The 27,430-nt window shown below is 45.0% G+C and overlaps 1 protein-coding gene and 1 long non-coding RNA gene across 7 annotated transcripts in view; one reads left to right on the top strand and one right to left on the bottom strand.

Moving 5' to 3' along the window:
- Positions 1-3,824, bottom strand: part of LOC112546131 (uncharacterized) — a 38,329-nt gene extending 34,505 nt beyond the window's left edge. The window contains exon 1 of the long non-coding RNA XR_003089755.2: positions 3,784-3,824. This is a non-coding gene — a long non-coding RNA (uncharacterized LOC112546131). The remainder of the gene's footprint in view (positions 1-3,783) is intronic.
- The window catches only part of CACNA1G (calcium voltage-gated channel subunit alpha1 G), a 332,806-nt gene that overhangs the window by 261,858 nt on the left and 43,518 nt on the right, over positions 1-27,430 (top strand). For 5 of the 6 annotated variants that reach the window (XM_075903780.1, XM_075903782.1, XM_075903786.1 and 2 more), the window contains exons 19-24: positions 2,525-2,593; positions 3,745-3,929; positions 18,105-18,231; positions 22,477-22,602; positions 23,276-23,365; positions 24,690-24,882. In XM_075903780.1, the coding sequence (XP_075759895.1) occupies positions 2,525-2,593; positions 3,745-3,929; positions 18,105-18,231; positions 22,477-22,602; positions 23,276-23,365; positions 24,690-24,882 (790 nt within the window). Of the gene's footprint in view, positions 1-2,524; positions 2,594-3,744; positions 3,930-18,104; positions 18,232-22,476; positions 22,603-23,275; positions 23,366-24,689; positions 24,904-27,430 lie in introns of all 6 variants that reach the window. The other variant, XM_075903781.1, reaches the window with a different exon arrangement.

Consider the following 27,430-nt stretch of genomic DNA (forward strand, 5'->3'; position numbering starts at 1 on the left):
GAAGACCAGGGATGTTTTCTGTCACGGCTCATGCAGTCACAGCGGGGGTCTTTAAGATTTGATTAATTACAGACACCGGGATGGGAACAAGCTACTTAGCGATTCCTGTATCACTCTCAGTAAAACATGGCCGGGCAAATGAGAGTTTGCATGGTGTTTTCTCATAGTTAAATTGCAGCTGCTTTTTAAAGGGACATGAATTTCTTAGAGAACTGCTCCTTAGGGAGCAATGGAAATAAATCCAGCATCCCTAGATGTTTTAGTCCCCATGCATATGTATACACACACACACAAACCCACACACACTGGCCCCTTCTTCGGAAGGGGCATGCTAATTTTGAAAGTCAGAATAGGGAAATCCGCGGGGATTTAAATAAACATGTCCGCCGCTTTTTTTCCGGCTTGGGGAAAAGCCGGAAAAAAGCATCTAGACTGGCCCGATCCTCCGGAATAAAGCCCTTTTCCGGAGGATCTTCAGATAGGAATAAGAGATCCTCCGGAAAAGGGCTTTATTCCGGAGGATCGGGCCAGTCTAGACACTTTTTTCCGGCTTTTCCCCAAGCCGGGAAAAAAGCGGCGGACATGTTTATTTAAATCCCGCGGGGGATATTTAAATCCCCCGTGTATTTCCCTATTCTGACTTTCAAAATTAGCATGCCCCTTCCAAAGAAGGGGCCAGTGTAGACGTAGCCACTATGTACACACACACCTACTGTATTTCTGTCTTCCTCCCCCTTTCAGTTCTCCATTTTACAGTACAAGTAATCAGAGATTGTACAGGGATTAGGGGAACGTGTAATTTATTTAATGATCATCATTTAAAAGAAAGGTTTCTGCCGGTTATAGATAGGGAATTAGTCCAGGCTCTTATCTCTAATCACTAGCTACTTAGAGAAGGAAAGCATGGTTTAGTGATTAGACCATGGTGGGACTGGTTTAGAGCATGAGTTCTGTTCCCAGCTCTGTTAAACTCTTTGGCTGCATCTAGACTGGCATGATTTTGCGCAGAAGCAGCCGCTTTTGTGCAAAAACTTGCCGCCTGTCTACACTGGCCGCGAGTATTTGCGCAAGAACACTGACTTTGTAATATACAAAATCAGTGGTTCTTGCCCAAATACTCTGATGCTCCCGCTCAGGGATAAGCCCTCTTGCGCAGGTATTCTTGCACAAGAGGGCCAGTGTAGACAGCAACGTTAATTTCTTGCGCAAGAAAGCCCGATGGCTAAAATGGCCTTCGGAGCTTTCTTCACAAGAGAGCTTCTACACTGGCACGGATGCTTTTGCGCAAAAGCAAATCCTTTGCACAAAGGCACATGCCAGGATAGATGCTCTCTTGCGCAAATACTTTTAACGGAAAAATTTTCCATTAAAAGTATTTGCGCAAAATCATGCCAGTCTAGATGCAGCCTTTGGGGGAAGATCCTCAGCAGGTATAAATGGTGACAATTTCATTGACTTCAGTGGAGTTATGGCAGGTTATCCCAGTGGAGGCATGGTCTCTCTGTGCCATGGCTATCAGACTTACTTCACACGGTTGATGTGGGTCGTAATAATTCTTGAGAAGTACTCAGATGAAGGGTTATGAGACATCTACTCTACACCGTTTATAAGGGAACCACTTCTTACATCTTTCAAGCCCCCTCCCCCTCCACATGTATCCCAGAGTACTTGGGGCAGGCAAAGGAGTGATATAGAACCTGAGAAAATGTGGAATGGCCAAAGGATACTTGGAAAGAATGACTTAGTTTGAGAGCCAGGGCATATGATTGTCAGTTGTACCCTTTGTTTATTCCCGCCCCACCCCACACATGCACACAGACACACGTGTGGTGAAGCAAGCATAGAATCATAGAACACTAGAACTGCACAGGACCTCAAAAGGTCATCAAGTCCAATCCCCTGTGCTCACAGCAGGACCAAGCACCATCTATATCAGGGGTGGGGAACCTTTTTTTGGATCAGGGCCACTGACCCACAGAAAAATCAGTTGGAGGCTACACACAGGTGAGAAATGAACAAATTCACCCCTCACCAGTGTGAGCTCCGCAATGCTGAGGTGGGGGGAGCCCTGAGCCTAGATCACCCCGACAGGTGTTTGTCTCTAGATCACTCCTGACAGGCGTTTGTCTCACCTACTCTAAAATATCTCCAGTGACGGAGAGTCCACAAACTCCCTAAGCAATTTATGCCAGTGCTTAACCACCTTGACAGTTTGGAAATTTTCCCTAATGTCCAACCTACACCTCCCTTCCTGCAATTTAAGCTCATTGCATCACCCCATAGAGAAAGCTGGCAGCTGTCCATGGTACTGACAGGTGACATAGAGGGAACATAGAAAAGGAGCTCTATAAACAAGTAAAGTGTTATCATGTACATGTTTGGACATCTTCAGGAACAAAGATTCCAAGACCGATTTCAGCATGAAATCAGGAGAACATTAAGCAGCCACCCAAATATATATCTCAAGAGAGAGATTTGGGGAGAAGACTATAAAACCTTGTGTCTCATTTTCTTTTTTTTATAGGAACGAATTTTCCTCACACTGTCCAACTACATCTTCACAGTAATCTTCCTGGCTGAGATGACAGTTAAGGTAAGCGACGCCAAAGCATAAGCCTGGCTGTGCTGCATTAGCATCATTTTATTACTTTGGATTTCTAAAGCCCCTTGTGTCCATTTTTCCAGAGATCATCATGTCTAAATCTGCTCTGCTTCTTGGGAGGGAGGAGTAAACATTCCCCCCTTCTTGAAAAATAACTCAGTAAATACCAGGCACTTTATTTTTAGTGCAGTTTGCACCACCGTCACTCCATTGAAGTGGTTCCTGGTTTATAGTGGTATTGACAAGATGAGAGGCTTCAGATCAGCAGTCCTCTTTTCCACACAGCACTTAAGCACATGCTTTGCTTCAGCCATGTGGAAAAGTCTCATTGACTTCCATGATTTAAATATAAGTTTATGTGCAAGTGCTTTGCTGAAGAGCAGTGAGACCTAGTGGGTAAAGACTGAGACTCAGGAGACCACGATTCTGTTCTTATCTATCCCTTCCACTGGCCTATTGGGTGACCTGGGGCAAGTAATTTCACCTCCCCATGCCTCAGTTTCCCCATTTGTACAATGTGGATAATTATACAGACCGGCTTTGTAAAGTGCTTTGAGATCGCCTGTTGAAAAGTGCTGTAGAAGAGGTAAGTGGTGATGGTTTGTTATTTTATTAAGAGTGTGCTTAAATGCTTTGCTGAATTAGAGCCAGAATCAGGCCCAAAGATTCGCCAAAACTTTTTCCTATAAGTCTCTCTTGTATAATTCATAGCATCTCAGAACTGCTCCCCTTTTCTTGGGAATCTTCCCCTTTCTTCTGTGTTTGCAAACCTAGCAGACAGCAACAGCCTATAGCCAGGACCTTGAAACCACTTTTCTCCCTCAGTCACCCAAATACTCATGTGATCCAGTCTTCTGTGTAGCAGCTATACATTAATAGAATCCCTTTTGCACAACTAGGGTTAGCTGCATTAAAAATACATCAGCTGTTAAGGGACAATCTGTGATGTTTTTGGCAGAGTTATTTTTACAGCCCTTACGGTATAACACTTTACAGAGTTGTCTAATTAGGTTTCTATACTGGGAAGCCAATGGACTCGCAATCACTTATCTGTGAATAATGTATTAGCTTGCAGGTCGCTAACTGAAAGAAACCTACTGGCTGAATTAGTCATAACTTGTTGCCGTTTGCCATTTGGGCAGGTGGTGGCACTCGGCTTGTGTTTTGGGGAGAAAGCGTACCTGAAGAGCAGTTGGAATGTGCTGGATGGGGTGCTGGTTCTCATCTCGGTCATTGACATCCTGGTTTCCATGGTATCCGACAGCGGCACTAAAATTCTTGGAATGCTGAGGGTCTTGAGGCTGCTGCGAACACTCAGACCATTGAGGTAAGCCGTGATTGGGGGCTAGAGAAGATAGGAAAGAGGTGCCGGTTGGCTGTGCAAGCTTCTGGTTGGGGGTGGTGCCCTGAAACCCTCTGGGCAAAAAACCAAAACTTTTCAGGAGTTCAATGGAAGGGCCTAGTAAGACCGAAAATGAAGAGTTTGCCACTGACTTGCACCTCCAGCTCCACACGCAACCTATCGCTGGTTTTACAACAAACTTCCGGCCTGATTCTGATATGCAATGTCTTCAGGTCCTGCTGGAATCAAGGGGCGCACCATGCGCTCAACACATCTCAGAGTCAGGCTGAGCCATGTAGTGAACTGATCAATGTCTCCTTTGCTCATTAAGACACACGTCCCCTGCTATTTGTGCTCTCATTTGCTCTGTGTGAAGTGTTTCTTAACAGCTCCTTTCCCCTCTCCCTTCAGGCAATCAATGGCTTTTGTAACCAAGAAGAAAATTAGTAGCAGGTGGCAGCTAATTTTCAAAGATTCTGAGACCAAATTGTTGCTTAACCTAAAATGTGAAGATTTTTCCCCTTCAAATTCTCCATTACTTTCACTCCAGTACTAACTATAAGACTGGTCAGATGTAAAGAGAGCATTGGTCCATCTAGGCAGGTTTCCCATTGGACAGTGACCACTATCGGATGCTTCATGGACAGAAACAATAAATCTTTTAATGGACAATTGTGCAGTCACCTGCCCAAGGAGAAAATTTCTTCTTGATCCCAAGCAGACGGTGCTTTGCCTGTGCCCTAAAGCATGAGGATTTATATCCTTAATAAATACAATAACCTAATATAATTGGGGGTGTTCTTGTTATGTTCAAACTAACAAGTGTATCATCCCCAGTCTCTTTACACACAAGTAGTGTCACACTTCCCCTCCCTTCATGTGGTGTTTATCTTTTGGGGTAGATTGTATCTCTTTCAGTGTGTTTATGCTGGGCCTAGCAAAGCAGGACCTCATTCTGACGGGGTGTTCTGATTGCTGCTGCAATATGAATAATAATGAAAAGATGGCTACGCCATCTGTATATCTCTCTCTGAAAGAATCAAAACACAGGCTTTATCTCCATGCCCTTTTGCATTGCCTTCAGCAGGCTTTTGGTCAGCCCTTTAGTGGGTAAAACATTAGAGTGGAGCAAATAATTAGCAGCTGCTAATATTTTTGCTAAACTTAGCCATATTTGTCACACATTATCTACATTGCAGGTTACGCCTTTTGCCATGTAGTTGCTCAGCATTATTTGTTGGAAAAGTCCCCAGATTGTGCACATGCTGTTCATGGTGAGCATTAAATATTCACATTTTGAACAGTACTGGTGAGTTTTGATTGGACAGCTACGTTCCATGGTATGTCTCTGCTCTTTTGATTGGGTGATCGCAACCCTGATAAGCACTTTTCCCAGGTGCATTCTTGTGATTGTGGGTTCAGACTCAGTTTTCTTCAGGTGTCTTCTGGGGTTCCTGTTCTGTTTGTTGGTTCCGTGGACATGCCTGACAGCAAGCCTGTTTGTTAAACTTTTCCACAGAAAAGCAAGGCGGAAAAGGTGGAAGAACTGTTAAAAGAGCCATTTAAAGGAAAGGCTCTCAGCCTGTGGCCTGGCCTCAGAAAGGCCACAAACAAATGTCAGGGGCTTGTAGCCACCCTGCCTTTCCCATACTGCTAAATGGAACGAGGACCTGACTAGATTGAAGAGGGGGGGCAGGGAAGTCCCAGTATGGAAAAAGGCAGGGGCGACATGTAGAGGCACAAGGGGACACATGCCCCCAAATGCCATGAGTGGGGGGGAGGCAAAGGGCCAGCCAGTAGCCAACAGGGCCAGAGTCTCTGGGCGTCCAAGGGTGACCTGTCACCCACAGCAGGGATCCTCCCCCCCTCCCCCTTGCACTCTCCGGCAGCATTGGGGGAGGTGGAGCAGTGCGCACTGGAGGCGGTGCGCACTGGATACCACCCTCACTCTCACCAGCCGGAAGAAAAGCAACATGGCTGGGGGAGCAGAACAAGCTGGGGCCACGTTGCTGCCGATGAGTGTGTAGGGGCTGAATCCCCACTGCTGGCCCCAGATCCCCAGTTCTGCTAGCCCCTTGCCCCCCCTCCCCCCCAGCTGCAGCACTGCGAGAGGGGGGTGGAGGAAGAGGTGAGGTGGGGGCAAAGCAAGGTTGGGGAAGAAGAGGGGGAGGGAACAGCAGGGTCAGGGAAATGCAGGGCCTCAGGTTGGGGGGTTGTCCTGACTCTTCCCTGGCGTGCATCGGGGGGAGGTTACATGTCCAGTGACTCCCATGTCCCTCTTCACCAGTTGCTCCTGGAAAAGGGCATATTGGTTTTAAAATGATTGGAACCCACTTCAAGGTTCAAGCACACATAGAAAATTGCGCACATCTGCCTAGCTCTTCTCTCTTCTTTCTAATGCACACACAGAAAAAATACAAGATAACTGGCATTTCTATAGGCAAAACTATTTCACATCGGCTTGGACTGAGAGATGCACATCAAATTTGCTGACTCTCCTCCGGTGAAGGCTAGTTGTTTTCTCAATCAGCCCAGGTTGTTAGATCACACCTAGATTAGATGTTCTGAGTGCACTTTACATTGATCTATTGCTTCCTGATGGGTGTGGGAGGTTTTGTTTTTTGTTTTGTTGTTGTTGCTTCCGTTTAAGGCTTTGATCCTCTTTGTCAGTGAGACTCTGTGTATGGGTCAGCCTGCTCAAGATTGGAGCCATAATTCACATGAGTTATCCTTGTTCATGTGACTTATCCCATTCATCTCAGTGGGATTATCTGCATGAACTACCAGCCTGACAGGGTATTTGCAGGATAGGGCCCTTAAATTATTTTGTTCGTCTTGGCATGTGACGCATTTTCTCAGTGGGGTACACAAGTGTTTGTGATAGACTAAACTGCACAAACATTTCATAATACAAAGGAAGTTTGAAAGAGATAACAAGCAAACGGTTTCCTAAATATGTTCACAATTGATTCTGTTCCTCTCTAATTAGATTTGTAGGAAATGAAAAGCCAACCATTAAAGCAGGGGCTTTTTAGTAATTCATAAATCTCCACATGTGGAAATCCATCTGCTGGCATTATGCACGGGCACATATGGACTCAGCTAACCATGGCCTCCTTGCCCAAGGCCCAGCAAAATTTAGCATTCTTTAGCTCCATCTTTTGGACCAGCTGTGTATGTGCAAGAGTAATCAGGTGCACAGCACAGCCTCCTCTGGTTTTAATCAAAGGGAGGCCCATCTTGTCGAGCTGCCATTAATGTGGGAATGGCAGTTCCAGTGTATGAAATTCACTTCACAGCCTGGACCCTGCACAAGACCCTGTGTGATGCTTGAGCAAGCCTAAACTTGTCATGAATCGCGGTTGTATTTAGCAGATCGTCTCAGACAAAATAATGGGAGGAAGGAACAATGGTTTTAAGTTGAAGCTTTCCACAACAACATTTTCAAGATGAAACGTTTCTGCTTGTCACTTCAGAATGGATGCTTCGTGTCGAAATGTAGCTAGATGTGTTTTTAAACTCCCCCAAAATGAAACAAGCTAACACAACTATTCATTCAAATGAACCATTTCATTTGCAGTGAAACGTATTTGGGAGGGGGGATCATTTTGGCGGGAAAATAGAAATATTCCATTTCTGGTCAACCCAAAATTACCAGCCCCCAAGCTGGAAAAAATCCGCTATTCACTCAGCTCGAGACAGGGGATGGTGGCCAGCACTAAGTCCCCAGTTAACCAGCAACAGCACCTGGCTGCCGCTTGCCAACTCCTTGTATAGGCACAAGGGGTGAAATGGCAAGAATGGCTATCGGCGAGTGTGATCACACACACACACACACACACACACACACACACACACACACACCCAGGCCTGAAAAGGGAAGGTGGCTAGGTGGACAAGATAACTGCCTGGGCTGTACTGTGAGGATGAGCCAGAGAGCAAGGACTAATACGATGAGGTTCAGCAGGACAGGAACAGGAAGGCCCAGCAGCTGAAAGCAGAATAGGGTGGCGGAGATGGAAACTGCTGTTCCTCTGAAGGTCAGTTAAGGTCTTGTAGGTCGCAGCCCAGGGACCCAGCAATAAGAGATAGACCTGGTACAGATCTTTACTGCTTGTTATAGGCTCCCTAAATTGGAACCCAGTTTAGAGCATGGGCCAGGGTTCCCCAACCAGCCACCAGGGAAGTGGCAAGTGGGTCAGGGGTTTCTGAGAGACTTGCATATATCACCCCCAGAAAGGGAAGGCCACAGTGACCAGGCCAGAGGGGCAAGCCAGGAAGCTGGAGCAGCCGAGTCTCAAGCAAGTGAGATGGAGTGAGCATCGATCAATGTTCCCTCTAATCTTTTCCATGCATGTGCAAATGTTTTTTTTCCATGCGGAATAAATGTTATGTGCACTGAGGCATGTGCACCACCAGTAAAAAAAAAAAACTAGTAGTGGGCACTCTGCTAATAATCTGGGCAACATTTGAATCTCTCCTGGATGGATGCACAAGCGCACAGTTTACAGGGAACACTGGTGTCAACCTGGCAGACCTAATCCCCAGATGCAGCCAGAAAGGGACACTCTAGGAGTACGTCTAGACTACCGCGTTTTGTCGACAGAAGTTTTGTCAAAGAGCGTCCAGACACATTGAGTTCTGTCGACAAAGAAAGCTGCTTTGTCGACAGAACCCTGTAGTCTAGACGCAACCCTACAGGCAATAACACCTTCTGTCGACAGAACTCGTAAAATGAGGTATACCAGCGTCGACAAAATTGCTGAGTTCTGTCGACGTTATGTGTAGACGCTGGTATAGTTTTGTCGACAAAAGTCCACTTTTGTCGACAAAACTCAGTAGTCTAGACACACCCTAGTAGTGACTAAAGCATCCAGGGACAGGGAAACAGGGAAACATCACAAGAAAAATCCCTGTGGGAAGCCACAGCTCTACACTTTGCTGCATTTAACTTTAGAAAAGTGAAGGGCTTTTTGTTAAATTTGCTTTGGCTGATGGCCTTAATTTATGGCCCTAGAGGTTGGCAACGTACAAAAGACCTTGCTGATTTCTGTGTTTTATTTTGCTATAGAAAAATAGGTCCACATTGGTGCAAATCATGTACATGCAATTCTGTGGGCGTAATTCCACATCAGACATTGAATATCAGGCCTAAAGCTATACAAAGGGGTATTCAAGCCCCACGCTAAGCACAGAAGTTTGAAAATGGGTTCACAAGAAAGGGCATTCCAAGGTGTTTCTGCTGCCCTTTATGACTTACCAGTCTGGAGAAGAACTGAGGATACAAGAACATTTCTTCCTGCCGCATTCAACCTCCTGTTGTCAGGATCAAGTGCTGTAGCTTAAGATACAAGCGAAATCCAAATTAAAAATGGTTTCAGAATTAATTTGGATAGATTTCAATGCGATGTTACTCTCTTCGGAGCTTTGGCTGCAGCTTCCAAAGCAGATGTGTAAATTATTCCCTCTTCCTCCCATCGCAGTATGAAATAGTCATTTTGTAGATTCTCTCCTCTTTATCATATTATCACCTTTACTATTTTTTCCCCGGTGGAGGAAAGTCTGTATTAACATCAAGCTGCTGCTCCTTCATACAAATGGGCTGAGCAGACTAGCAGTCTTAAAGTTGGTAAATATGTTCTAGCTGGGATGAGATTGACAGCCGTTTTGGAGTATCTGCACGCATGGAGTTTCGCAGCATTGGGACTGCTGAGGCCAGCAGAACCAAGAGGAACTCAAGGGATTAGCATTTTTTCATGCTGAAGAACTTCCATGACTCCAATTTCCTCATTTATCAGATGTCTGACGCAGGCTGAAATTGTCCTTAATGCAATCTCAGCTGGCTACTGAGCCGCAATGTCCAGAGGGCTCGAATCAACTGGCTCGTTCAGCACTAAATTGCAGGAGTGGTGGATTGGATAGCATGGTTTTGCAGGCAATAATATCAGCAGGAACTTGGGTGACATAGACAAAGCGCTGGGATGGTTAAAGCTGACACTAATGTCTCGGAAATGCTGAGGCTGTGTTACTTGGTGGTTCTTTCTAAGGCCTTTTCTGGCTTTCTCTGGAGTCTGTCCATTGACCTGGTGGATCTTGCCCTCAGGCACAGAAGCTAGGAGGACTGTGATGTTTTTCATTAATTAGTATTTAACCTTCTGGCGGTGGTGGTGGCAGCCACAAGAGCCGTCTCGATATCCAGAGGTTCCTCTTAATGTTACTAAATAAAACCAGCTCAAGCCCCAAGCCAGAAATTTGGGAAAATTAAATAGTTTCCTGGGGTGTCTCTAATAAATAATACTTCCCCCCTCACAAGCATCAACTCTGTGTATAACAAAAAGCAAACTTTTATTACAGAGTGAGGGGGTTCAGCATTAATTTGAAAATACAGCAACAATGACTCAGAAGTATGCAAACAACAAATAAACAACACGCCCCACAGGATCTAGGGAAGTAAACCGTTGCCTCAGTATCCCACTTTGCAGTGTGGAAATCTAATGGATTTCATTCCCAGGGCGTAAGTGCTAACTGGTGATGGGGAAAGGGGCCATTTATTTAATTTCCTTCTTACATCTATGGGATGTGCATGGCCCTTGCACGTGTGTCTCCCACTGTCACATCATAGCATCCACTTGCAGGTGATTGTCTGATGTCAGCAAAGCATAGGGGGTGTATTCAGGTGGGTGCATCCATGAGTGTGGCTTCTGCCACTGCTCTGCTGGGCCCTTTGGCCTGGCTGGATCCAGCCCTACAGCCTCATGACCACCTAGCCCGGCTATTAGTCATCGCACTTCCCAGATTTGTTGAGCAGGAGGCTGCTTTTGATGCTGAGCTCACCATGCTATCTTCATGGGGGTCCAAGGTGCCACCATCTTGCCCTAACCTTAGTGAATTCAACTGGGAGCAATTGCACTGAGTCGTGGGGAACCTGCCATTGCCAACTCTTGCACTGCAGTTCACTGCAGGCTGATCTAAGGCTCAGCCCCTAGACCTGGAGAGGAGTCAAATGGCATCTGTGACCATTAAACAAACTCCTCCCTACTAGATAAGAAGGTCTGTCCCCATCCCCTCTGACTTCCACTTTGCTGTGGCTCCTGACCCCATGTATAGTGAGTGAGGCTAAAGTGACCCCTCATTTAGGTTATATTAAGTGTGCCCTTTAAGCATACTATAAGGATAAAGTCTCAGAGGGGTCACCGTGCTAGTCTGTGTCTCCAAAAGCAACGTAGAGTCTTGTGATGCCTCATAGACTCTGCATAGACCTTAAAGACTACAATGTATTTGGGCATAAGATTTCATGGATTAAAAACCACTTTGTCAGATGCATGGAGTGGAAATCAGAGGTAGAAATATATTACACACACACACACATCACAGAGGCAAGTGCGTGCGTGCACACACACACATACACACACAGGGATTGGTATATATAGTGAAAGAGTCAGGCCAAAGGGCTACAGGAAAGTAGTCCTATTGGATTCAGGGAGGTGGGTGGGCGTTAGCCGGCCCACATCTAAACGACGTCCCCCCAGCCTATGGGAAGGGTCCACAGAGCCCAGAATGCCAACTAATTATTGGGGACAAATAAAGAAAAAACAGGGATGGGTGTGAGGGTCAAAGGACTAAAACAAGGGAACTGGATGGGGACACCGAGCAGAGAACCCCAGACAGCACCCACTGCCCCTCGAAGGTCTCAAGAGAGCCAGCGGACGCCGCCCAGTGGAACTCTGCCTGGACGTGTGAATGGATGTAGAAGTGGAAACAGGCCCCACAGTTGCAGGCTCCTCCCTCAGACAACCTCTGGTTCCTGGTCTTGTAGATTGCCATCTTGGCTATAGTCAGGAGGAGGTTGATGAGGAGGTCCCGTGACTGTGGGGCCCATGGATGGGGTGTGCGTAACTTAATAGGTGAGGGGAGGAGTGCAGCCAGAACCTCAACGAGAGGAGGAGGCCAAAAGAGGGGCTGTAATCTGGCGCACTCAAGATAAATGTGTGCTAGGGTCTCCCTCACGCCACAGAAGGGGCAAGTGTCAGGAACAGGGGTGAACCACACCAAATACACACTCGTTCTCACAGCACCGTGGAGGATTCTCCAGCTGATGTCCCCAGCAGGCCGAGGAACCAAAGTGGAGTAGAGACTGGCCCACTGCAGCTCCCCATCCTCTATTGGTGGTAGGAGGTCCCACCACTTGGTGTCTCGGCAGGACACAAGGGTGAGGAAGTGAAAAGTGTGAAGCACGAGCATATACAGATGACTCTTTGGCAGATGGCTCTAATTCAAACTACCATTACTCCTCGTGGAACGAGGTGTACCGGTAGTTCGAATTAGAGATCCTAATTCGAACTACCTACTCCGTGCCGTGTGTAGCCGCGGGCATGGAGTTCGGACTAAGGGGTATTTAAAAATGGCGGCGCCCGGGAAGATGCAAATGAAGCCCGGGATATTTAAATCCCGGGCTTCATTTGCAACTCCGGTTGCCCTCATTTGCCTACCTAGCTCGAACTACCGAGCTAGTGTAGACATACCCAAATAAAGGAGCTGCCGATCATATCGTGACGAAGGAAAGCATGTGCCAGCATACAGGAAAGTAGTAGAGGGAAAATATATTAGCCCCAGATTAACTAAGTCTCTTTTTCCAGGATAGACTAACGAGAGCTGTTCCAGAACAAGCAAGAACCTGCTAGAATCAGTCAGAGCAATCAGGCCAATGAAAACACCTGGGACCAATTAAGAGGCTTCCAGACTCAAGGGAGCCTGATTAATCAGAACACCTGGGGCCAAGTAAGAACCAGTTGAGACTGGTTTAAAAAGGCTTCTCTTCTCTTTGCTCTGGGTGTGAGGAAGGAGAAGAAGTGCAGTGGAGAGTCAGGGAGAAGGAAGTGCAAGTAGGTAGCAGGAAGAAGACCCTCCAGTAAGGATGGTGCTAGGGTAGGCTGTGGGAAAGTGGCCCAGAGATTTGTAGCTGTCATGCCAGTTTTACCAGCACCATTACACACAGCTGCTATTACAGGGTTCCTCCCTCCCCCCCCCCCCCCCCCCCCGCACACACGCACACAGCTCCCCATTTCAGTACAAGAAAGAGACTGGTTTTGGTGCTAGCGTTTGTCCTACTCCGTACCACAGGGAGGGGTTTCAAAGTCTATGAAGTTTGTTTTCCTCTCTTTTCCCCATACTGGCCAATAAACACCAAGCTGGTGTCTAAACTGAGGATCGTTGTGAGCCTTTGAGGCAAGTAAATCTGCCTGAAAGTGCAAGACCAACTAAGGGCACGTCTAGACTGCCTGCTGCTTTCGAAAGAAGATATTTGTACCTAATTTGCATATCACCTTCCGATCCTGTTTTTGGACAAGTTTTTTTTTAAAAAAAAAAAACAGTCTAGATGCGGTTCTTTTGAGGAAAAAAACCCCTTTTTCAAAAGAACCCTGTACACATCATTTTTTTAGGAAGAAGGGTTCTTTCGAAAAAAGGGGTTTTTTTTTCCTCAAAAGAACCCTTCTTCCTAAAAAAATGAGGTATACAGGGTTCTTTTGAAAAAGGGGTTTTTTTCCAAAAGAACCCCATCTAGGTTTTTTTTTCGAAAAAACTCTTCCGAAAATGGGATTGGAAGAAGATATGCAAGTTAGGTGCAAATATCTTCTTTTGAAAGTCTTCTTTCGAAAGCTGCGGGCAGTCTAGACATGCCCTAAGTTTAAGGAGGAGCTTTGTCACTATATATATATTCCATCTCTGTGATTTCCACTCCCTGCATCTGACATCATGATTTTTATCCATGAAATCCTATGCCCAAATAAATTTGTTAGGGTGCATCTATACAGCACCCTAAACTTGAAATAAGATACGCAATTTGAGCTGCGCACATTGCATATCTTATCTCAAATCTGTTTCGAAATAACTTATTTTGAAATTTGGCGTGTCTAGACGGTGCCAAATTTCAAAATAACGCAGTATTTTGAGCCATCTCTTATCTCTCATGCAACGAGGTTTACCAGGATGGGGAAATAGCACGTCCATTATTTTGAAAAATATTTCAAAATAATGAGTGGCTTGTGTAGACCCAGGGTAGTATCCCGAAATAGCTGTTCAATGTAGACATATCTTTAGTCTTTAAAGTGCCACCGGACTCCTTATTGTTTTTAATAAGGATAAAAGCATTTAATTACCCCTGTGCTCAAGACTTTAGTGAATTTTAACCCCAACAGCCAAAATTAATCACTTGGCTAAGTAGGTGGTATGTCTATGCTAATAAGGGCTGCTGAGGAGGTCTTTTCCTCCAGTTTCTCTACAGCACACATGAGAGAGCTCATTCAGACCATTGGCTTACATCAGGGATTACGTGTTTCTTTAGAGTCTTCTCAGTAGGCCTGGGGATAATGTTAGAGGAGACGTGGCGGGGTGTTATGCAAACTGCAGAGCAGACATAATGAAGAACTGGATTATATTCTGTTTAGGAATTTGAAAGAACCAAACTATTATATCATTTCTTAGTTCCTCTTTCTCAGCATGTAGCCTCTGCTGGCCAAGACCTGTTACTCTCTTTCCCTGTGTTGGCTCTCAGATGGTGTCTTATCAGGAAAATCACTTTGTTATATCTTTAATCGGTTTTGATGTTGATGAAAGTTGCCAGGCCCTGAGTTTTCCCCTTGTATCCACAGCAGGCCTGCCGACAGCAATTCCAGGCCCCAGGGTAGAACAGTCAATGGGGCCCCGTGCAAGTACAAGCCACGCCCACGTGGATGCGGTCTGCCTGACATTTGGGCAGAGCTGCAAGCGCATGGGTTTCCATATGCTCACCTGGTAGGGCTGCCAACTGTCCAATTGTGCAAACCCAAAGACCTTGCCCTGCCCCTTCCCTGAGGCCAGGCCCCTGTCCCACCCCTTCTCTGAGGATCCCACCACTCACTCTATCTCCCCTCCCTCCATCGCTCACTCTCTCCCACCCTCATTCAGTTTTACTAGGCGGGAACAGGAGGTTGGGGTGTTGGAGGGAGTCTAACTTTGAGCGGCTCCCAAAAATGACCAACACCTCCCCCCCGGCAGTGGCTCCTAGGAGGGTAGGGCAGGGGGTTACCATGTACCACTCACTGCCCACAGGCACCACCCCTGCAGCTCCCAATGGTTGCAGTTCCAGCCAATGGGACCTGTGGAGTCCTCACTTGGGGCAGGGGCAGGGGCAGAGGCAGAGCATGGAGACATCCCCCATAGAGGCAGCAAGGAGAATGCCAGCTGCTTCTGGGAGTGGCACCATGTGAGGGTAAGCAAGAAGCCTGCCTTAGCCCAGCTGTACTGCTAGCAGTGGCAGCTGGGGGCCCCCAGATGTCTGGATAATTGCTCCCTTTGCCCCTCCCCATTGGTGGGCCTGATCCACAGGATAGAGTTTCTTCACCCAAAGGGAGGGTGCTTTCCTCAGATTCGGGAGAGCTGGGCTGACTTTCCTGCTGTACCACAGACTTCCTCTGTGAGCTTAGGCAAATCACTTAGCCTTTCTGTGTTTCTGTTTTCCCATCTGCGAGATGGGGATAATAACACTTTGTATGGGGCTCTTGTAAGGAATGTCTGTGGTTGTGAAGTGCTTAGATACTACAGCTATGGAGAGGCATAAAAGTAGGTAGGATTCATGTACAGAATAGGCATCAAACTGATCAAGACACTGCAAGCTTTTCCCCTACAGTGCCAAAGCCCTGATCTGGTGGCATTTCTGTTTTCATGTGCTTTGGTCTGTCCACTGAGACTATCAGAAAGGGCACTAATGAGGTGTGTTTGTGGCTTGTGGTGTACACCAGAACTGGACTGACGTCAACCCATATATTTAACATAGCGTGTTAAGCTGCCATTTGATGGTCATGATTTACTTTTGGTTGCTGCCAGTTTGGCTTAAATTTGATTTACAGCCTTAAAGGTTAAAGACTTCATAATTCCTTACAGTGCCTGAGCTATCCAGGCCTCTTTCAGCTCAGGAGAACTGCAACAGAACAGAGCTGACAAGAAGCCAGGGAGTTGTAATAAGTAACAACTGCAGCTACCTGAGCAAACAGCCAGGTTGAGAAACAGAAGTGTCTTCCTTTTGTGTTGTGTTGGTAGGGAGTGGATAAAAATATCACCATCTGTTTCTTTTTTACAAGGGGAATTGACAAGCTGCCCTTGACACTTCCAGTAAATATTTTACCAGAAAGAACGTTGTTGTTTTGTTTTATTTTTTATTTTTTGTGTAAAGCCAACAATTCTTAGGGGGAAAAAAGGAAAACAACAACAAAAACCACCTTTCTGTTATGGCTGGGTGCATAGCTTTCCTGTTAACTCTATAGACACTGTGACACTCAAGAAATAATGCAAACTGTCAGAATGCGTGAGGTGCATCCATTCTGCCATTTATTAAAGCCAAACATCACCATAGTGACCCCTACTGAGGGAATGGTACTGTTTGGGGAGGATGGTGATTAGACTAAAAATCAGACTGGGAGGTAGCTTTAAGATGGCAAGAAGGAGGTTCTGGAGATAGAAAAGCCAAACCTACAAGGGGTGAGTATGAAAATGCAGAGGGACTCTAAGCTGGGCAGAGCAAGGAGAGGCACAGATGAGCAGTGAAGAATGGGGAGGTCAGTCAATCAGTCAGGAAGACATCCATGTCCCATAAGTGAATAGGTGCTTTACATTTTGATTGCCAAGATTTCAAAGGAGCCTTCAAACCAGTGGCCAAAAAAATACACAATGATCTGCATCCCATTTTTTTTCCTTTCTCATACATGCATATGTACAGACACACACACCCTCTGTGGGTGCATTTGGACACCTTTGTACATAAGTGTTTGACTTTTTTATGCCTGACTTTGTAAGCAGCTTGTCCAGGAAGACTAGATGTACTTTTGTAAATCTCACTGGGAATCTATTTGCTCCTAAATACCTTGGTAAATCTGTCCCTAAATGATGTGATGGCTTTTTAACTATGAACAAACTTAGTCCTCATATTAAAGTACATTACAGTTATGGTGTCGTTCATCTTCAACCCCTTTGTTTTCCTGCTTCTTCTACTTTACTACTGATCGCTTGTGCATTCTGCAAGTGTACAGTATAATCTAATCTACAGTTATGAAACTCAAGGTAATGCAAGAGGGGGAGAGAGAGGAAGCGATCCTGGAGTGTTGAAGTTTACTGCTTATGCTCCTGCTGGGGAAATTCTCCACTGAGTAACAGAAGTGGCCAAATAGCTGATGTCACAGAGGAGCATTGAATGGGTGTAAGTAAAATAGGAGGAAGGTAGGAAGTGGAGTGATTCAGGAATCTGTTGAAACCAATCCTGTTCAAATGACCTATTAATGACTAGGAACAGAGAGTGTGGAACCAAGGGCATGCAAGTGAATGACACAAATCAAGAAGCTGGATCCAAAGGGAGATGGTATCCAGACCAGAAATGAAATGATTCTTCAAACTTCATTCTAGAAAAACACATGATGAGGCTTTGATGAACCATTGGTGGAGGCAGAGCTGATGTCCTTAGTCCCTATGTGCTCTAGAAGGTGCTAATCAGGAAATAGATCTGGGAGTGACACTGGATTTGATTAGAACCATCAGATCTGTCTCTGGCAGTACAAGAGACCAGAGGGAACACATCTGGCACGTTAGATTGGAAAGCGGCACCAAAGAAGACCTGAGAATGTTGCATAAGGGGTCAACCAGAAGACAATAGAATTTCTCAGACCTGGAGGGGGGAAGTGCACTTTATGAAGAAAGATCACCAAAATTAGATCTGTATTCATTTTTTTAATGAAGTAATTAAAAAGGACATGACTGGGAAGGTGCAGGCCTCTGAGTGGGAGAAGTCAACATGATAGTACTTTATAATTTTCCCTTGTTGTGAGACTGGTCAAAAGCCCAGTGCAGTTAACAGAAGCCTTTCCACTAAGGTCAGTGGGCTTTGGATCAAGACCTGTGTACATAAGTCTTCCCTATTCCACACACAAGGCTCCCTGAGTACATATGAAGTTCCCCCAAGTTCCCTTAGACCTCAGTCCCCTCATAGCTTTTTGTGCCGTTTTCAGCCACTCACCACTTCAGACAGCTGTTTCCCTATCCTCTCTTATGCCTGTGCCTGGGAGCATGGAAGGATTTGGAGGAATGTTGCAGGGGCAATGTCTAACCTGCATCTTGTGCCTGGTTTTTCCCTCTCAGGGTCATTAGTCGAGCACAAGGACTGAAGCTGGTGGTGGAAACCCTAATGTCATCCCTGAAGCCTATTGGGAACATCGTGGTTATCTGTTGCGCTTTCTTCATCATCTTTGGAATCTTGGGCGTCCAGGTGAGTTCCCTGCAGGGCTCTTTGCAGGTTTCAACTGAAATCCAGGCAAAGCCAGAAACAGAGGCAAACCCAAATAGAGAGGAATATTTTGGTATCTTTTTGACTGTGGGGGACTACCAGGTCTTTCTGGGGCCCAGATTAAGGTGAGATTCTTTCTGGAGTAATTCCCCATCCAAGGACTGACATAGCATGAAAAGGCTGCATGGCCTCTCATATGGGCTAGCATCCTGAATATGTAGCCAGAGTTCCTTGTGGACTTGTACTGATGCCTGAACTGCCGTGTCTTCGTTACTCTTGTTATACATGTTAATTGATTAAAGCTAGTGCAGGTTTAACAGCACGATGAGTACACCTTAATTCGCTATGTAAACCTATCCAAAGACAAGCACTGGCCAAGGGGCCTGCTGATCCCACTCAAGAGTATCAGTCAAGACTCCCCTCACCATGCTCTTCCATCCCCATCTTGAGGACTTGTGCTCTGGCTGGCAGAGTTCCTGTAGCAGAACACGAACTGAGCTCCGCCTCAGCTTTTCTTCCCCCTGGGCCGACCAGGGCGATATTTGAGTCTATAATTAATACAGTCAGATCCCTACCATGTTCCACTAGGAAATCCCTGTCCAAGAAAGCTATTCAATTCAGTTCTGTCTCCATTCAGTGGTGTGAAAAGGGGGGCATTGTCTCTCCAACTTTTTTCCAGGTTTAAACTCATGGAAAATAGAAACTTTTCACTGGGAATCCGCTGGCTTCTAAGCTCAGAGGATAACTTGTCCCGGTAGATGCAGTGCAGGATTCTGAAAGTTCACATAGTTAGAAGCTGGGGGTAATATTGATATCTGAGTCAAGCAACCTGGCTACAAAGTACTCTCTTCTTCATCCCTTGTCCTTAGAGTGCAGGAGCACAAGGGAAGAGACTGGAAAGATTTTCTGTCTCCTTATAGTAATTTCTAATCCTCTGAAAAAGAAAAATTCTATTTGATGGATATTTCAGCACAGTTTTGTCTTTTTCTGCTGAGGTTTATCTGGTCTGTCAAAGCTGGCTTGGAAACTGGCTCACAGTTTGGATAGGAGGGCTTTTGTAACTTTTTATACTAATAAATGTGCTTTAAATAACTGATAAATATACCATTCAAGCCTGACAGAACAAGAAGAAAGAAACATCCCATCCATGACAATTTTTACAGCTAGACTGACGCATAGGTACAGTACAATATCCATCCATCATACGACCCGTTTGTTACCCTTAACAGGACCATAAAACTAAGCACATCCCATAGAACAAAATAAACAGCACAAGAAGAGTTTATCACAGAAAAAAAAAGTCACACTGAGAGGTTTGAATTTCCTTTCAGCTAATTGTGATAGCTTTCCCCGATGCCTCTTCCAGTCTTCTATTCAGCTGCCACAATTACCAATTGACACATTTACAGCAGTACATACACATATAAGAACTGGTCCTGCATTCATCATGCAAAACTCCCGGTGATGTCAGTGGGAATTCCGCTTCCTGAATAACTACGAGAGCAAGGCCATAATTTATAGAAAAGGAACCCAACCTTAGATCGCTCTGCATTAGCATGACTTGTCTTTCCCCATGTAAGTATAAAATGGAGGTTGATATTAAGACACAGTCTCCTAGAGTTATCAGAGATGAATTTTTTAGTGAAGGGGTTTATTTTTGGTCATGCACTAGCACATAAAAGCCTCAATTGAAATCAGGGACCTGTTGTACTAGGTGCTGTATGTGCAGACAGGAAGAGGCAGTCCCTGTCCCAAAGAGATTATAGTCTAAAGCAGTGATGGGCAACCTAGGCTAGTGAGTGGGCCAAATGAGTAGCCCTCCATCTCAGGGGGCCACAAGATTGTCACAACTAAGGTGGTCTCCTGGAATAGGGTGGTTTTGCAAAGTGTGCTGCCTACCTAGAATTTGCAGGCTGTGCCGATTGAACCATAGTAGCACTTTGGTTGGATGCAGAGGGAGCGCTTGCCTCTCGCAATCAACGTTGCATGCAATCAGCATGCACCTCACATCATGTGCCCTTGCTTTACATGCATGTTGCTTTAATAATGCCAGTAGGGGGGGAAACCGATGTGGACAGAAACCAGCGGTATCTGGCAACCCTGCACAGGGTGTGCAAAGGTAAACAAAATGTCTCATGGGTCACAGATAGAACCCTGATGGGCTATTGTCCTTGGGCCACAGGATGCCCACAACTGGTCTAAATAAATCCGACAGACAAAGAGAGGAAACAGAAACACAGAGAGATTGCAATTTGCCTAATGTCACACAGCAGTTAAATACAAGAACCTAGAATGGAATCTGTGTCTCCTAGGCCCCACTCTAGTCTCTGGCTCACTCTGGCATGGCTGCTATTGATTTATTATATTACGTAGATTTCTGAAGCATGCATCATGGTAGTATGTGGATAGTCACTAACTGCCAGGAAAAGGAAGTAGAAAAGCCAGCGTCGCTCTGAAACTTGGGACTGTCAACTTCCAGAAATGCTGAGAATCTGCCCCTCCAGCACAAGCTGCCAGTAAGCGTGAGCTGCCAGCGTTCCGCATGTTTGCAGATCAGACCCTTTGATGTTCCTCTCCAGTTTATGGTTGTGTAACGGGACCCATCTGAATATCATTAAATCCCTTGTCATGAAAATATTACTCTCATCATATTATATCTCAAAATCAGCGTTCACCTTCTTGTTTAATTTGGATGAAGCTGTCTCCATGATAGGCAAAATGTTGGGATCTTTAATGGAGCTATATCTGTCCTAGGTCGAAAAGTTTTATGGCTACAGACAGTAGATGTTGGTTAGCTTTGAGAGCCAGTGTTCCTGCCTTTTTAGTGAAAGTATTCTGCTGCCAAAGGAAATACATAAAGTAATGTATGGGTTTGTTGTGCCTGCATTGGCTTGTATTCATTTTGCCCAGAACAGGCCACAAAGAGCAAGCTTCTCTTTTCAAATTCACTGGTATTTCAGGAGCCTGACAAGAAGGACACTCTGTCACAGGAAAACATGGCAAGATACTTCATTCAGTAGAGCAGGATTTTCTGTGTGTCTCACTCGCTCAGCTTTCACCATCAATTGCCATCTCCCAAATCTAGCACCTGATGCTTCTCTCATAGGTGTAAATCAGGAGTAACCCCACTGGAGTCCGTGGGTTTTACACCAGTCTTGGTAAGATCAGTTTCTGGCACGAGAGAGAAACACGAGTTCATTCTCATACTCTGATTATGAAAATATGGGCAAAGACTCTCCTAAGATCTAATGACTGATGGAAAAGAGTTCTCAAGCTAGAGGATTTAGCACCCTTGAAAGTTTCTGGGTTAACAGCCCTGGAAATAGAAGTCTCGCTGATTCACCCCACAGATCCAGCAGAACAAGGCTCCCCTCCCCCTCACTGCTCACTTTGACCTTTGGGAATAAGAGCATATTCTGTTTCTGTGGCACGTTCATTCCTTTCTTTCTCTGCCAACAAAAGGCTCTGACAAGGGCTAATTTTCTTGGCCGTTCTTATAGCAGACTTTTCACTGGCACCTGGACTAACACTACCATACTTCAGAGGTATGAAGTTAGACTGTAACAGGAAAAACTTAGGCTGAGTTAGACTGTAACAGGAAAAACTTAAACAACAACAAATAGACTAGTAGCACTTTAAAGACTAACAAAACGTGTAGATGGTATCATGAGCTTTTGTGGGTGCAACCCACTTCTTCAGATGGCTGGAGTATTAGAAGTCCAGATCCATGAATAAATAAGGGCCCTTATTTATTCATGGATCTGGACTTCTAATACTCCAGCCATCTGAAGAAGTGGGTTGCACTCACAAAAGCTCATGATACTAGCATACTTGTTTCACATAGGCCACACTAACCAGGTGTCAGATAACACCTACAGGTTTGGGCTGGATTTGAACCCATGTCCTAGAAGCAGGAGGCTGTAGTATACAGACCCAGTTCTCTGTCCCACTCATACCTCTGCAATGAAGCCTCCAAGATCACTCTCCAAAAGTATATTAGAGAAGGCGTTCAAACATTCTCTCAGTAGGTACCTTAGCACTAAACTGTCACTGTTGTTATGCCGGGTTTCGTGCTTTGATTGCCTTTCACTAGCAAGGGTTGGTTGTTTTTTTTACCTTTAACTTGATTGGATTGTGTGGGCTGCACAGCTAGTCCTGAGTGAGCTGCCCATACTGAGCAGGTAAATGAAGTGGATTTACCCCTCCTCTTATTCTTCTGTTTTACAGCTTTTCAAAGGGAAGTTTTTTGTCTGCCAAGGGGAGGATACCAGAAACATCACAAACAAATCAGACTGTGCGGAAGCCAGCTACAAATGGGTCCGGCACAAGTATAATTTTGATAACCTTGGCCAGGTATTACTGGAATGGTAACCTGCTTCTTTGAGCCTTTATCTCCTTGATGTAAAAATCTATGCATAATTACTTGTAGGGTTTTCTTACAGGGTGGTCTAGGCAGCTGCAGTCACTATTCATTTCACATACACATACCCTGCAATTGTAAATCCTAAATGCAAAGCTTCCAAGCACGCACATACTTCCTTTTGGAATAAGACAAGCACAAGTAGTTTCACGGTGCATTTAATTGCTTTACTGCCGCATAATAATCTAAATACATCTAGCAGCAGGGCTTGACTAGTGTGGCTGGACACCCCGGACCCATTGCATCTCAACATCCCATTGCTTTACAACTGCAGATAGAGCACATCCTTATTTTAGCAGCATGGTAGGGCCTAATTAGTAGTGAGCAGTGGAGACCTGGAGGGTGAAAATGAAGCTGCCTTTGTGTTTGACTTTGTGGTTTTCGAATTAGCCCTCATTGCTGGACCAGTGTCTGACATTGACAGGTTTTCGCTGCCAGGAAACCTTGGACATCAAAAATATCCTATTATTGGCAAGGTAAAATAGTAGCACAAATGCAAATCCCTAAATGGAGAAGGGCAAAGGAGAATTGAATGTTACAGGTGAATGAGAACATCTAATAAGCTAGATTCCAACTAAATGTAACTTTTCCCCCTTGCATTTCTAGGCCCTGATGTCTCTGTTTGTTCTGGCCTCCAAAGATGGGTGGGTGGACATTATGTATGATGGCCTCGATGCTGTAGGAGTTGACCAGCAGGTATGTTTTCTAGATGAACGGCTAGTAGAGAAAAGCAGACAAAAAGGCTTTGGCTTGGATTTCATTTTGCAAAACATTGTTTGTCTTGCAAAAGTGAAACGTTGGGGGTGGTTTGGATCTGGGCTCCATTTTATCCAAACCAACAAAGTTCATCAGAGCTGGGGGTGGGTGAAAGGTACCGACTGGGACCCATCTCTGCTAGTGATATGCTATAAGAAAGCCATGCACACTTAGGCTATGTCTAGACTATATTCCTCTTTTGAAAGAGGAATGTAAATGAGCCCGATCGAAAGTGCAAATGAAGCGTGGATTTAAATATCCCGCGCTTCATTTGCATAGTCGCATCTGATTGCTGTTTCGAAAAAAGGTATTTCAAAAGTGAAACCGCAATATAGACACAGTTCTTTCGAAAAAAAACCCCTTTTTCAAAATAACCCGTACTCCTGACAAAATGAGGAGTATGGATTCTTTTGAAAAAGGGGGTTTTTTTTTCAAAAGAACCGCGTCTAGACTGCGGTTTCGCTTTCGAAATACCCTTTTTTGAAACAGCGATTGGATGCGAATATGCAAATGAAGCACCAGATATTTAAATTCGTGCTTCATTTGCTCTTTCGATCGGGCTCATTTACTTTCCTCTTTCGAAAAAAGAATGTAGTCTAGACAAGCCCTTAATGTGCTTGAAGTAATGTCCTACATAGCTGTAGAATGGGGAATATGACCTGAGAGTGGGCTTGTGAAACTCAAAAGTCTTTGAGCAGCTCCAGAGAAAACTGCTACTTTGCATCTGTGCCGATTGCTATTATTGCAGGCCTGGGATAGTTGCAAAGGATTCTGTTGCCTCTCTCTGTGGCACAACAGACTGTTCATGTATCTTCAGTGTTCAAATGACATTGGGTGCCCTACTCATGACACCTTGGAGGGAGCCTGATTGTACTGAGTTCCTGCCTTCTGTACGGTGTCTTTAAGCTGAGTATCCAAACTCTCTACCACTTTTGAGAAAGCAGGCCTTGCTACTCTATCTACCGCCTCAGGGTATGCCTATGATGCAGTGGGGAACAAGCCCCCCAGACCATGTAGACAGACTTACGCTAGTGGGGCTCAAGCTAGTGCACTAAAAATAGCCGGGTGGGTGTTGTGGCTCATGCCCATCCAGCTCCCTAGGCTTGAAACCCTACCCTGCAGCTGGACCAGCAGCTTCCATGTTGCTCTCTCTAGCATCCCAGCTCTAGCCTGCATAGCAAGAATCTGCGTACCCGCAGTTTGCTCTGTGCCCTGCCGTTTGCAATTCAACTGGCATCTCTCTCCTTCCATCTCCACTGTGTAGCCAGTTATGAACTATAACCCTTGGATGCTCCTTTACTTCATCTCCTTCCTGCTGATTGTGGCCTTCTTCGTCCTCAACATGTTCGTGGGGGTCGTGGTGGAGAATTTCCATAAGTGTCGGCAGCATCAGGAGGAGGAGGAAGCCAAGAGACGAGAGGAGAAGAGGCTTCGTCGGCTGGAGAAAAAGAGAAGGAGTAAGGAGAAACAGATGGCTGGTCGGTAGTCTTTCCACATCTTTCTGAGTCCTGCTTGACCTTTGACACAATTCCCTAATCCCTGCCTAGCATCTGGTGATCATTCGCCTCCAAAAAAAAAAAAGCATGTCTCAGCGATGAAATTTGCATGAAGGAAACAATGCCATGTTAAGCTGAGCAAGAAGTCATGGAAAAATTTCAATGGCTGCATGATTTGCAATGACCTTTTCATACAAGGTTATTTAAAACCACAAAAAAACCCAAATCCAGAGCTTTGTGGATAGTACAAGCTCAGTGTTACACAAATAGTGACAATTGCAAAGATCAACAGTGTCAGACTAAGCCATAAATTCTTCAAGTCTTGAGCACTGTTGCTGATAACTGGATTCACTATTTGGTTTATTACAGCCTTGTAAGGCCCCAGCAATATTACCTGTCTTATTTATCAGACGGGTTTATTTGTTGGCAAAGTAGCTCTAGGACTATTCAAGGATGTAATAAAATAACGAAGCCATCTTATTCTAGAAATGCTTTATTTAAAAAACCCTGTAGATACATATCAATGAGTTTGCTTGAGAAATACAGATGGAAAAAGAATTCAATAAGAGAAATTAACCAGATGAACTGTCATTGATGTGAGATAAATTGGATGATAAAACTTGACACAATCTCGTGGCCCTCTTAGAATAATGTACTTTTCAAAAATTCTGCTACCGTGATGAAAGGATGCTAGACCTTCAGACTCTGTCAAAAATCTAAAGATCTGACCTTTTCTTTTTACTACAGTTTTGGTTTGGTTGAAAAAGCAGGAAATAACATTCAGGTCAGAGGTCAAAGGCCAGAGGTACTCTTCTCCATCTTGCATGCTTTCTGTTCTGGTGGAATTTTTTCAAATACCCATCTCTTCATGTTACCCTCTCCCATTTGGTCTCTTTACTGCTTGTCTTCACTTCTTTCACGTTTCTTTTTCTCTCTTGGACGGATGTCAGTGATCTTTAAGAGTCTGTCTTTGATCGGGAGCGTGTGCTATCTATCTGAAAGCGGAGAACGTTAAGTCTGAAAGGTTTATAAAGGTCGTGATGAGCTTAGTTGTGCTACTGCAACCCAGATATCACTAACTAAGGCTTCCAGTCAGAAAACACTTAAGCCCATGCTTAAATCCATCCCTTTTCAGCATGGCTCTTAAGCATGTGCTTTGCTTTAAGCATGTGCTTAAATCCTGTTGATTTCTATGGTATTTAAGTACAATGCATAGGTGGTGTTCCAAATAGGATGCTTTTCCAAATCAGGGCTGATGGCCCCCATCCTGAAGCAAGAGTGGCATGGCCAGAGCTCTGCAGCTGTACAGTGCCCTGTTGCCTGCACTGCAGGATCTGGGCCTCAACAAGGAATATACTAATATCCTGGATACATTCTAGCATCTCCAGATTCCTACTCAGAACCATGGATCAACCAAAGAAGAAACTGTGCCTCAATTCCTTTCTGATGCTACAATGAACCCAGTGAACTTTGGGAAATTGAACCAATATGGCTCTTCACCCAGTGTAGATGCAATTAATAAAACTCATAGCTCTGGATCTTACCAGTTAGTGTCAATTAAATGGGATACAGCTGTTACAGAAAAGGATTTTTTTCCCTCCAAATAATGAATATGTATAGAAAGTGTAACCCACACTTTCTGGGTATGGTGCACTGTCCCATGTAGTGGCACTTAGACCACTTACACAGGAAAGAATGAGTGTGCTCTACAGCCTTAGCTAACAGCCAACTCATGCACTAAGCTCCCAAGGGCCTAGGTTTGGTTCCGCTTGTCAGCATTACAAAAGCTCTTTAGAGTAGTCTGAATTCCCAGACACAATTGCTAAAGGACAGCTGATTCCTTGGAACAGAGTGTGACATGCTGGATGCAAATGTCCTTTTGGAATGGTTTGGTTTTGGAAGGAAAATTATCTAAATTTCATTAGAATAAATATACATATAGATATTATGAATGACCTTGCTCATCATCCAAAAAGAAAAAAGATGACTCAGGGGAAATGTGGATATTTGCATTCGGGTCTGTAAAATGTCTGATTAAAGAGGCAATCGCCAGATCGTCTACTGAGGAACAGAATATTGCGGAGTGCTAAGCCTCCTTCAGCAAGACAGACACGGAGCCTTGCAAAGAGCTTTAGAACAAAGCTTTTCTCAGTTCACATTCAACGAAACGTTAGTTATGACTGAGTAGGTCCAGTTTTGCTCTCAATGACAAATAGATGTCATTGACTTGCTTTTCAGTCTGAAGCTGTACTTGGCCTGCCACTTCAGATAAGGGGCCCAGTTCTACCTTCCATTGCAGTCACTGGGTTTCCTTTATCTCAAAGTTGGCCTTGTCATTGGTTTTTGTTATTGCTGTTGTTGCTAATAGTAATTTAACCCAGAGGGTTCTCAACCTTTTTCTTTCTGAGGTCCCTGCATCATGCCATAAAAACTCCATGGTCCACTTGTACAACAGGTGTTTTCTGCACATGAAAGCCAGGGCTGGCATGAGGGGGTAGCAATCAGGACA

Source organism: Pelodiscus sinensis, chromosome 20 (assembly GCF_049634645.1).
Source record: "Pelodiscus sinensis isolate JC-2024 chromosome 20, ASM4963464v1, whole genome shotgun sequence".
Lineage (NCBI taxonomy): Eukaryota > Metazoa > Chordata > Testudines > Trionychidae > Pelodiscus > Pelodiscus sinensis.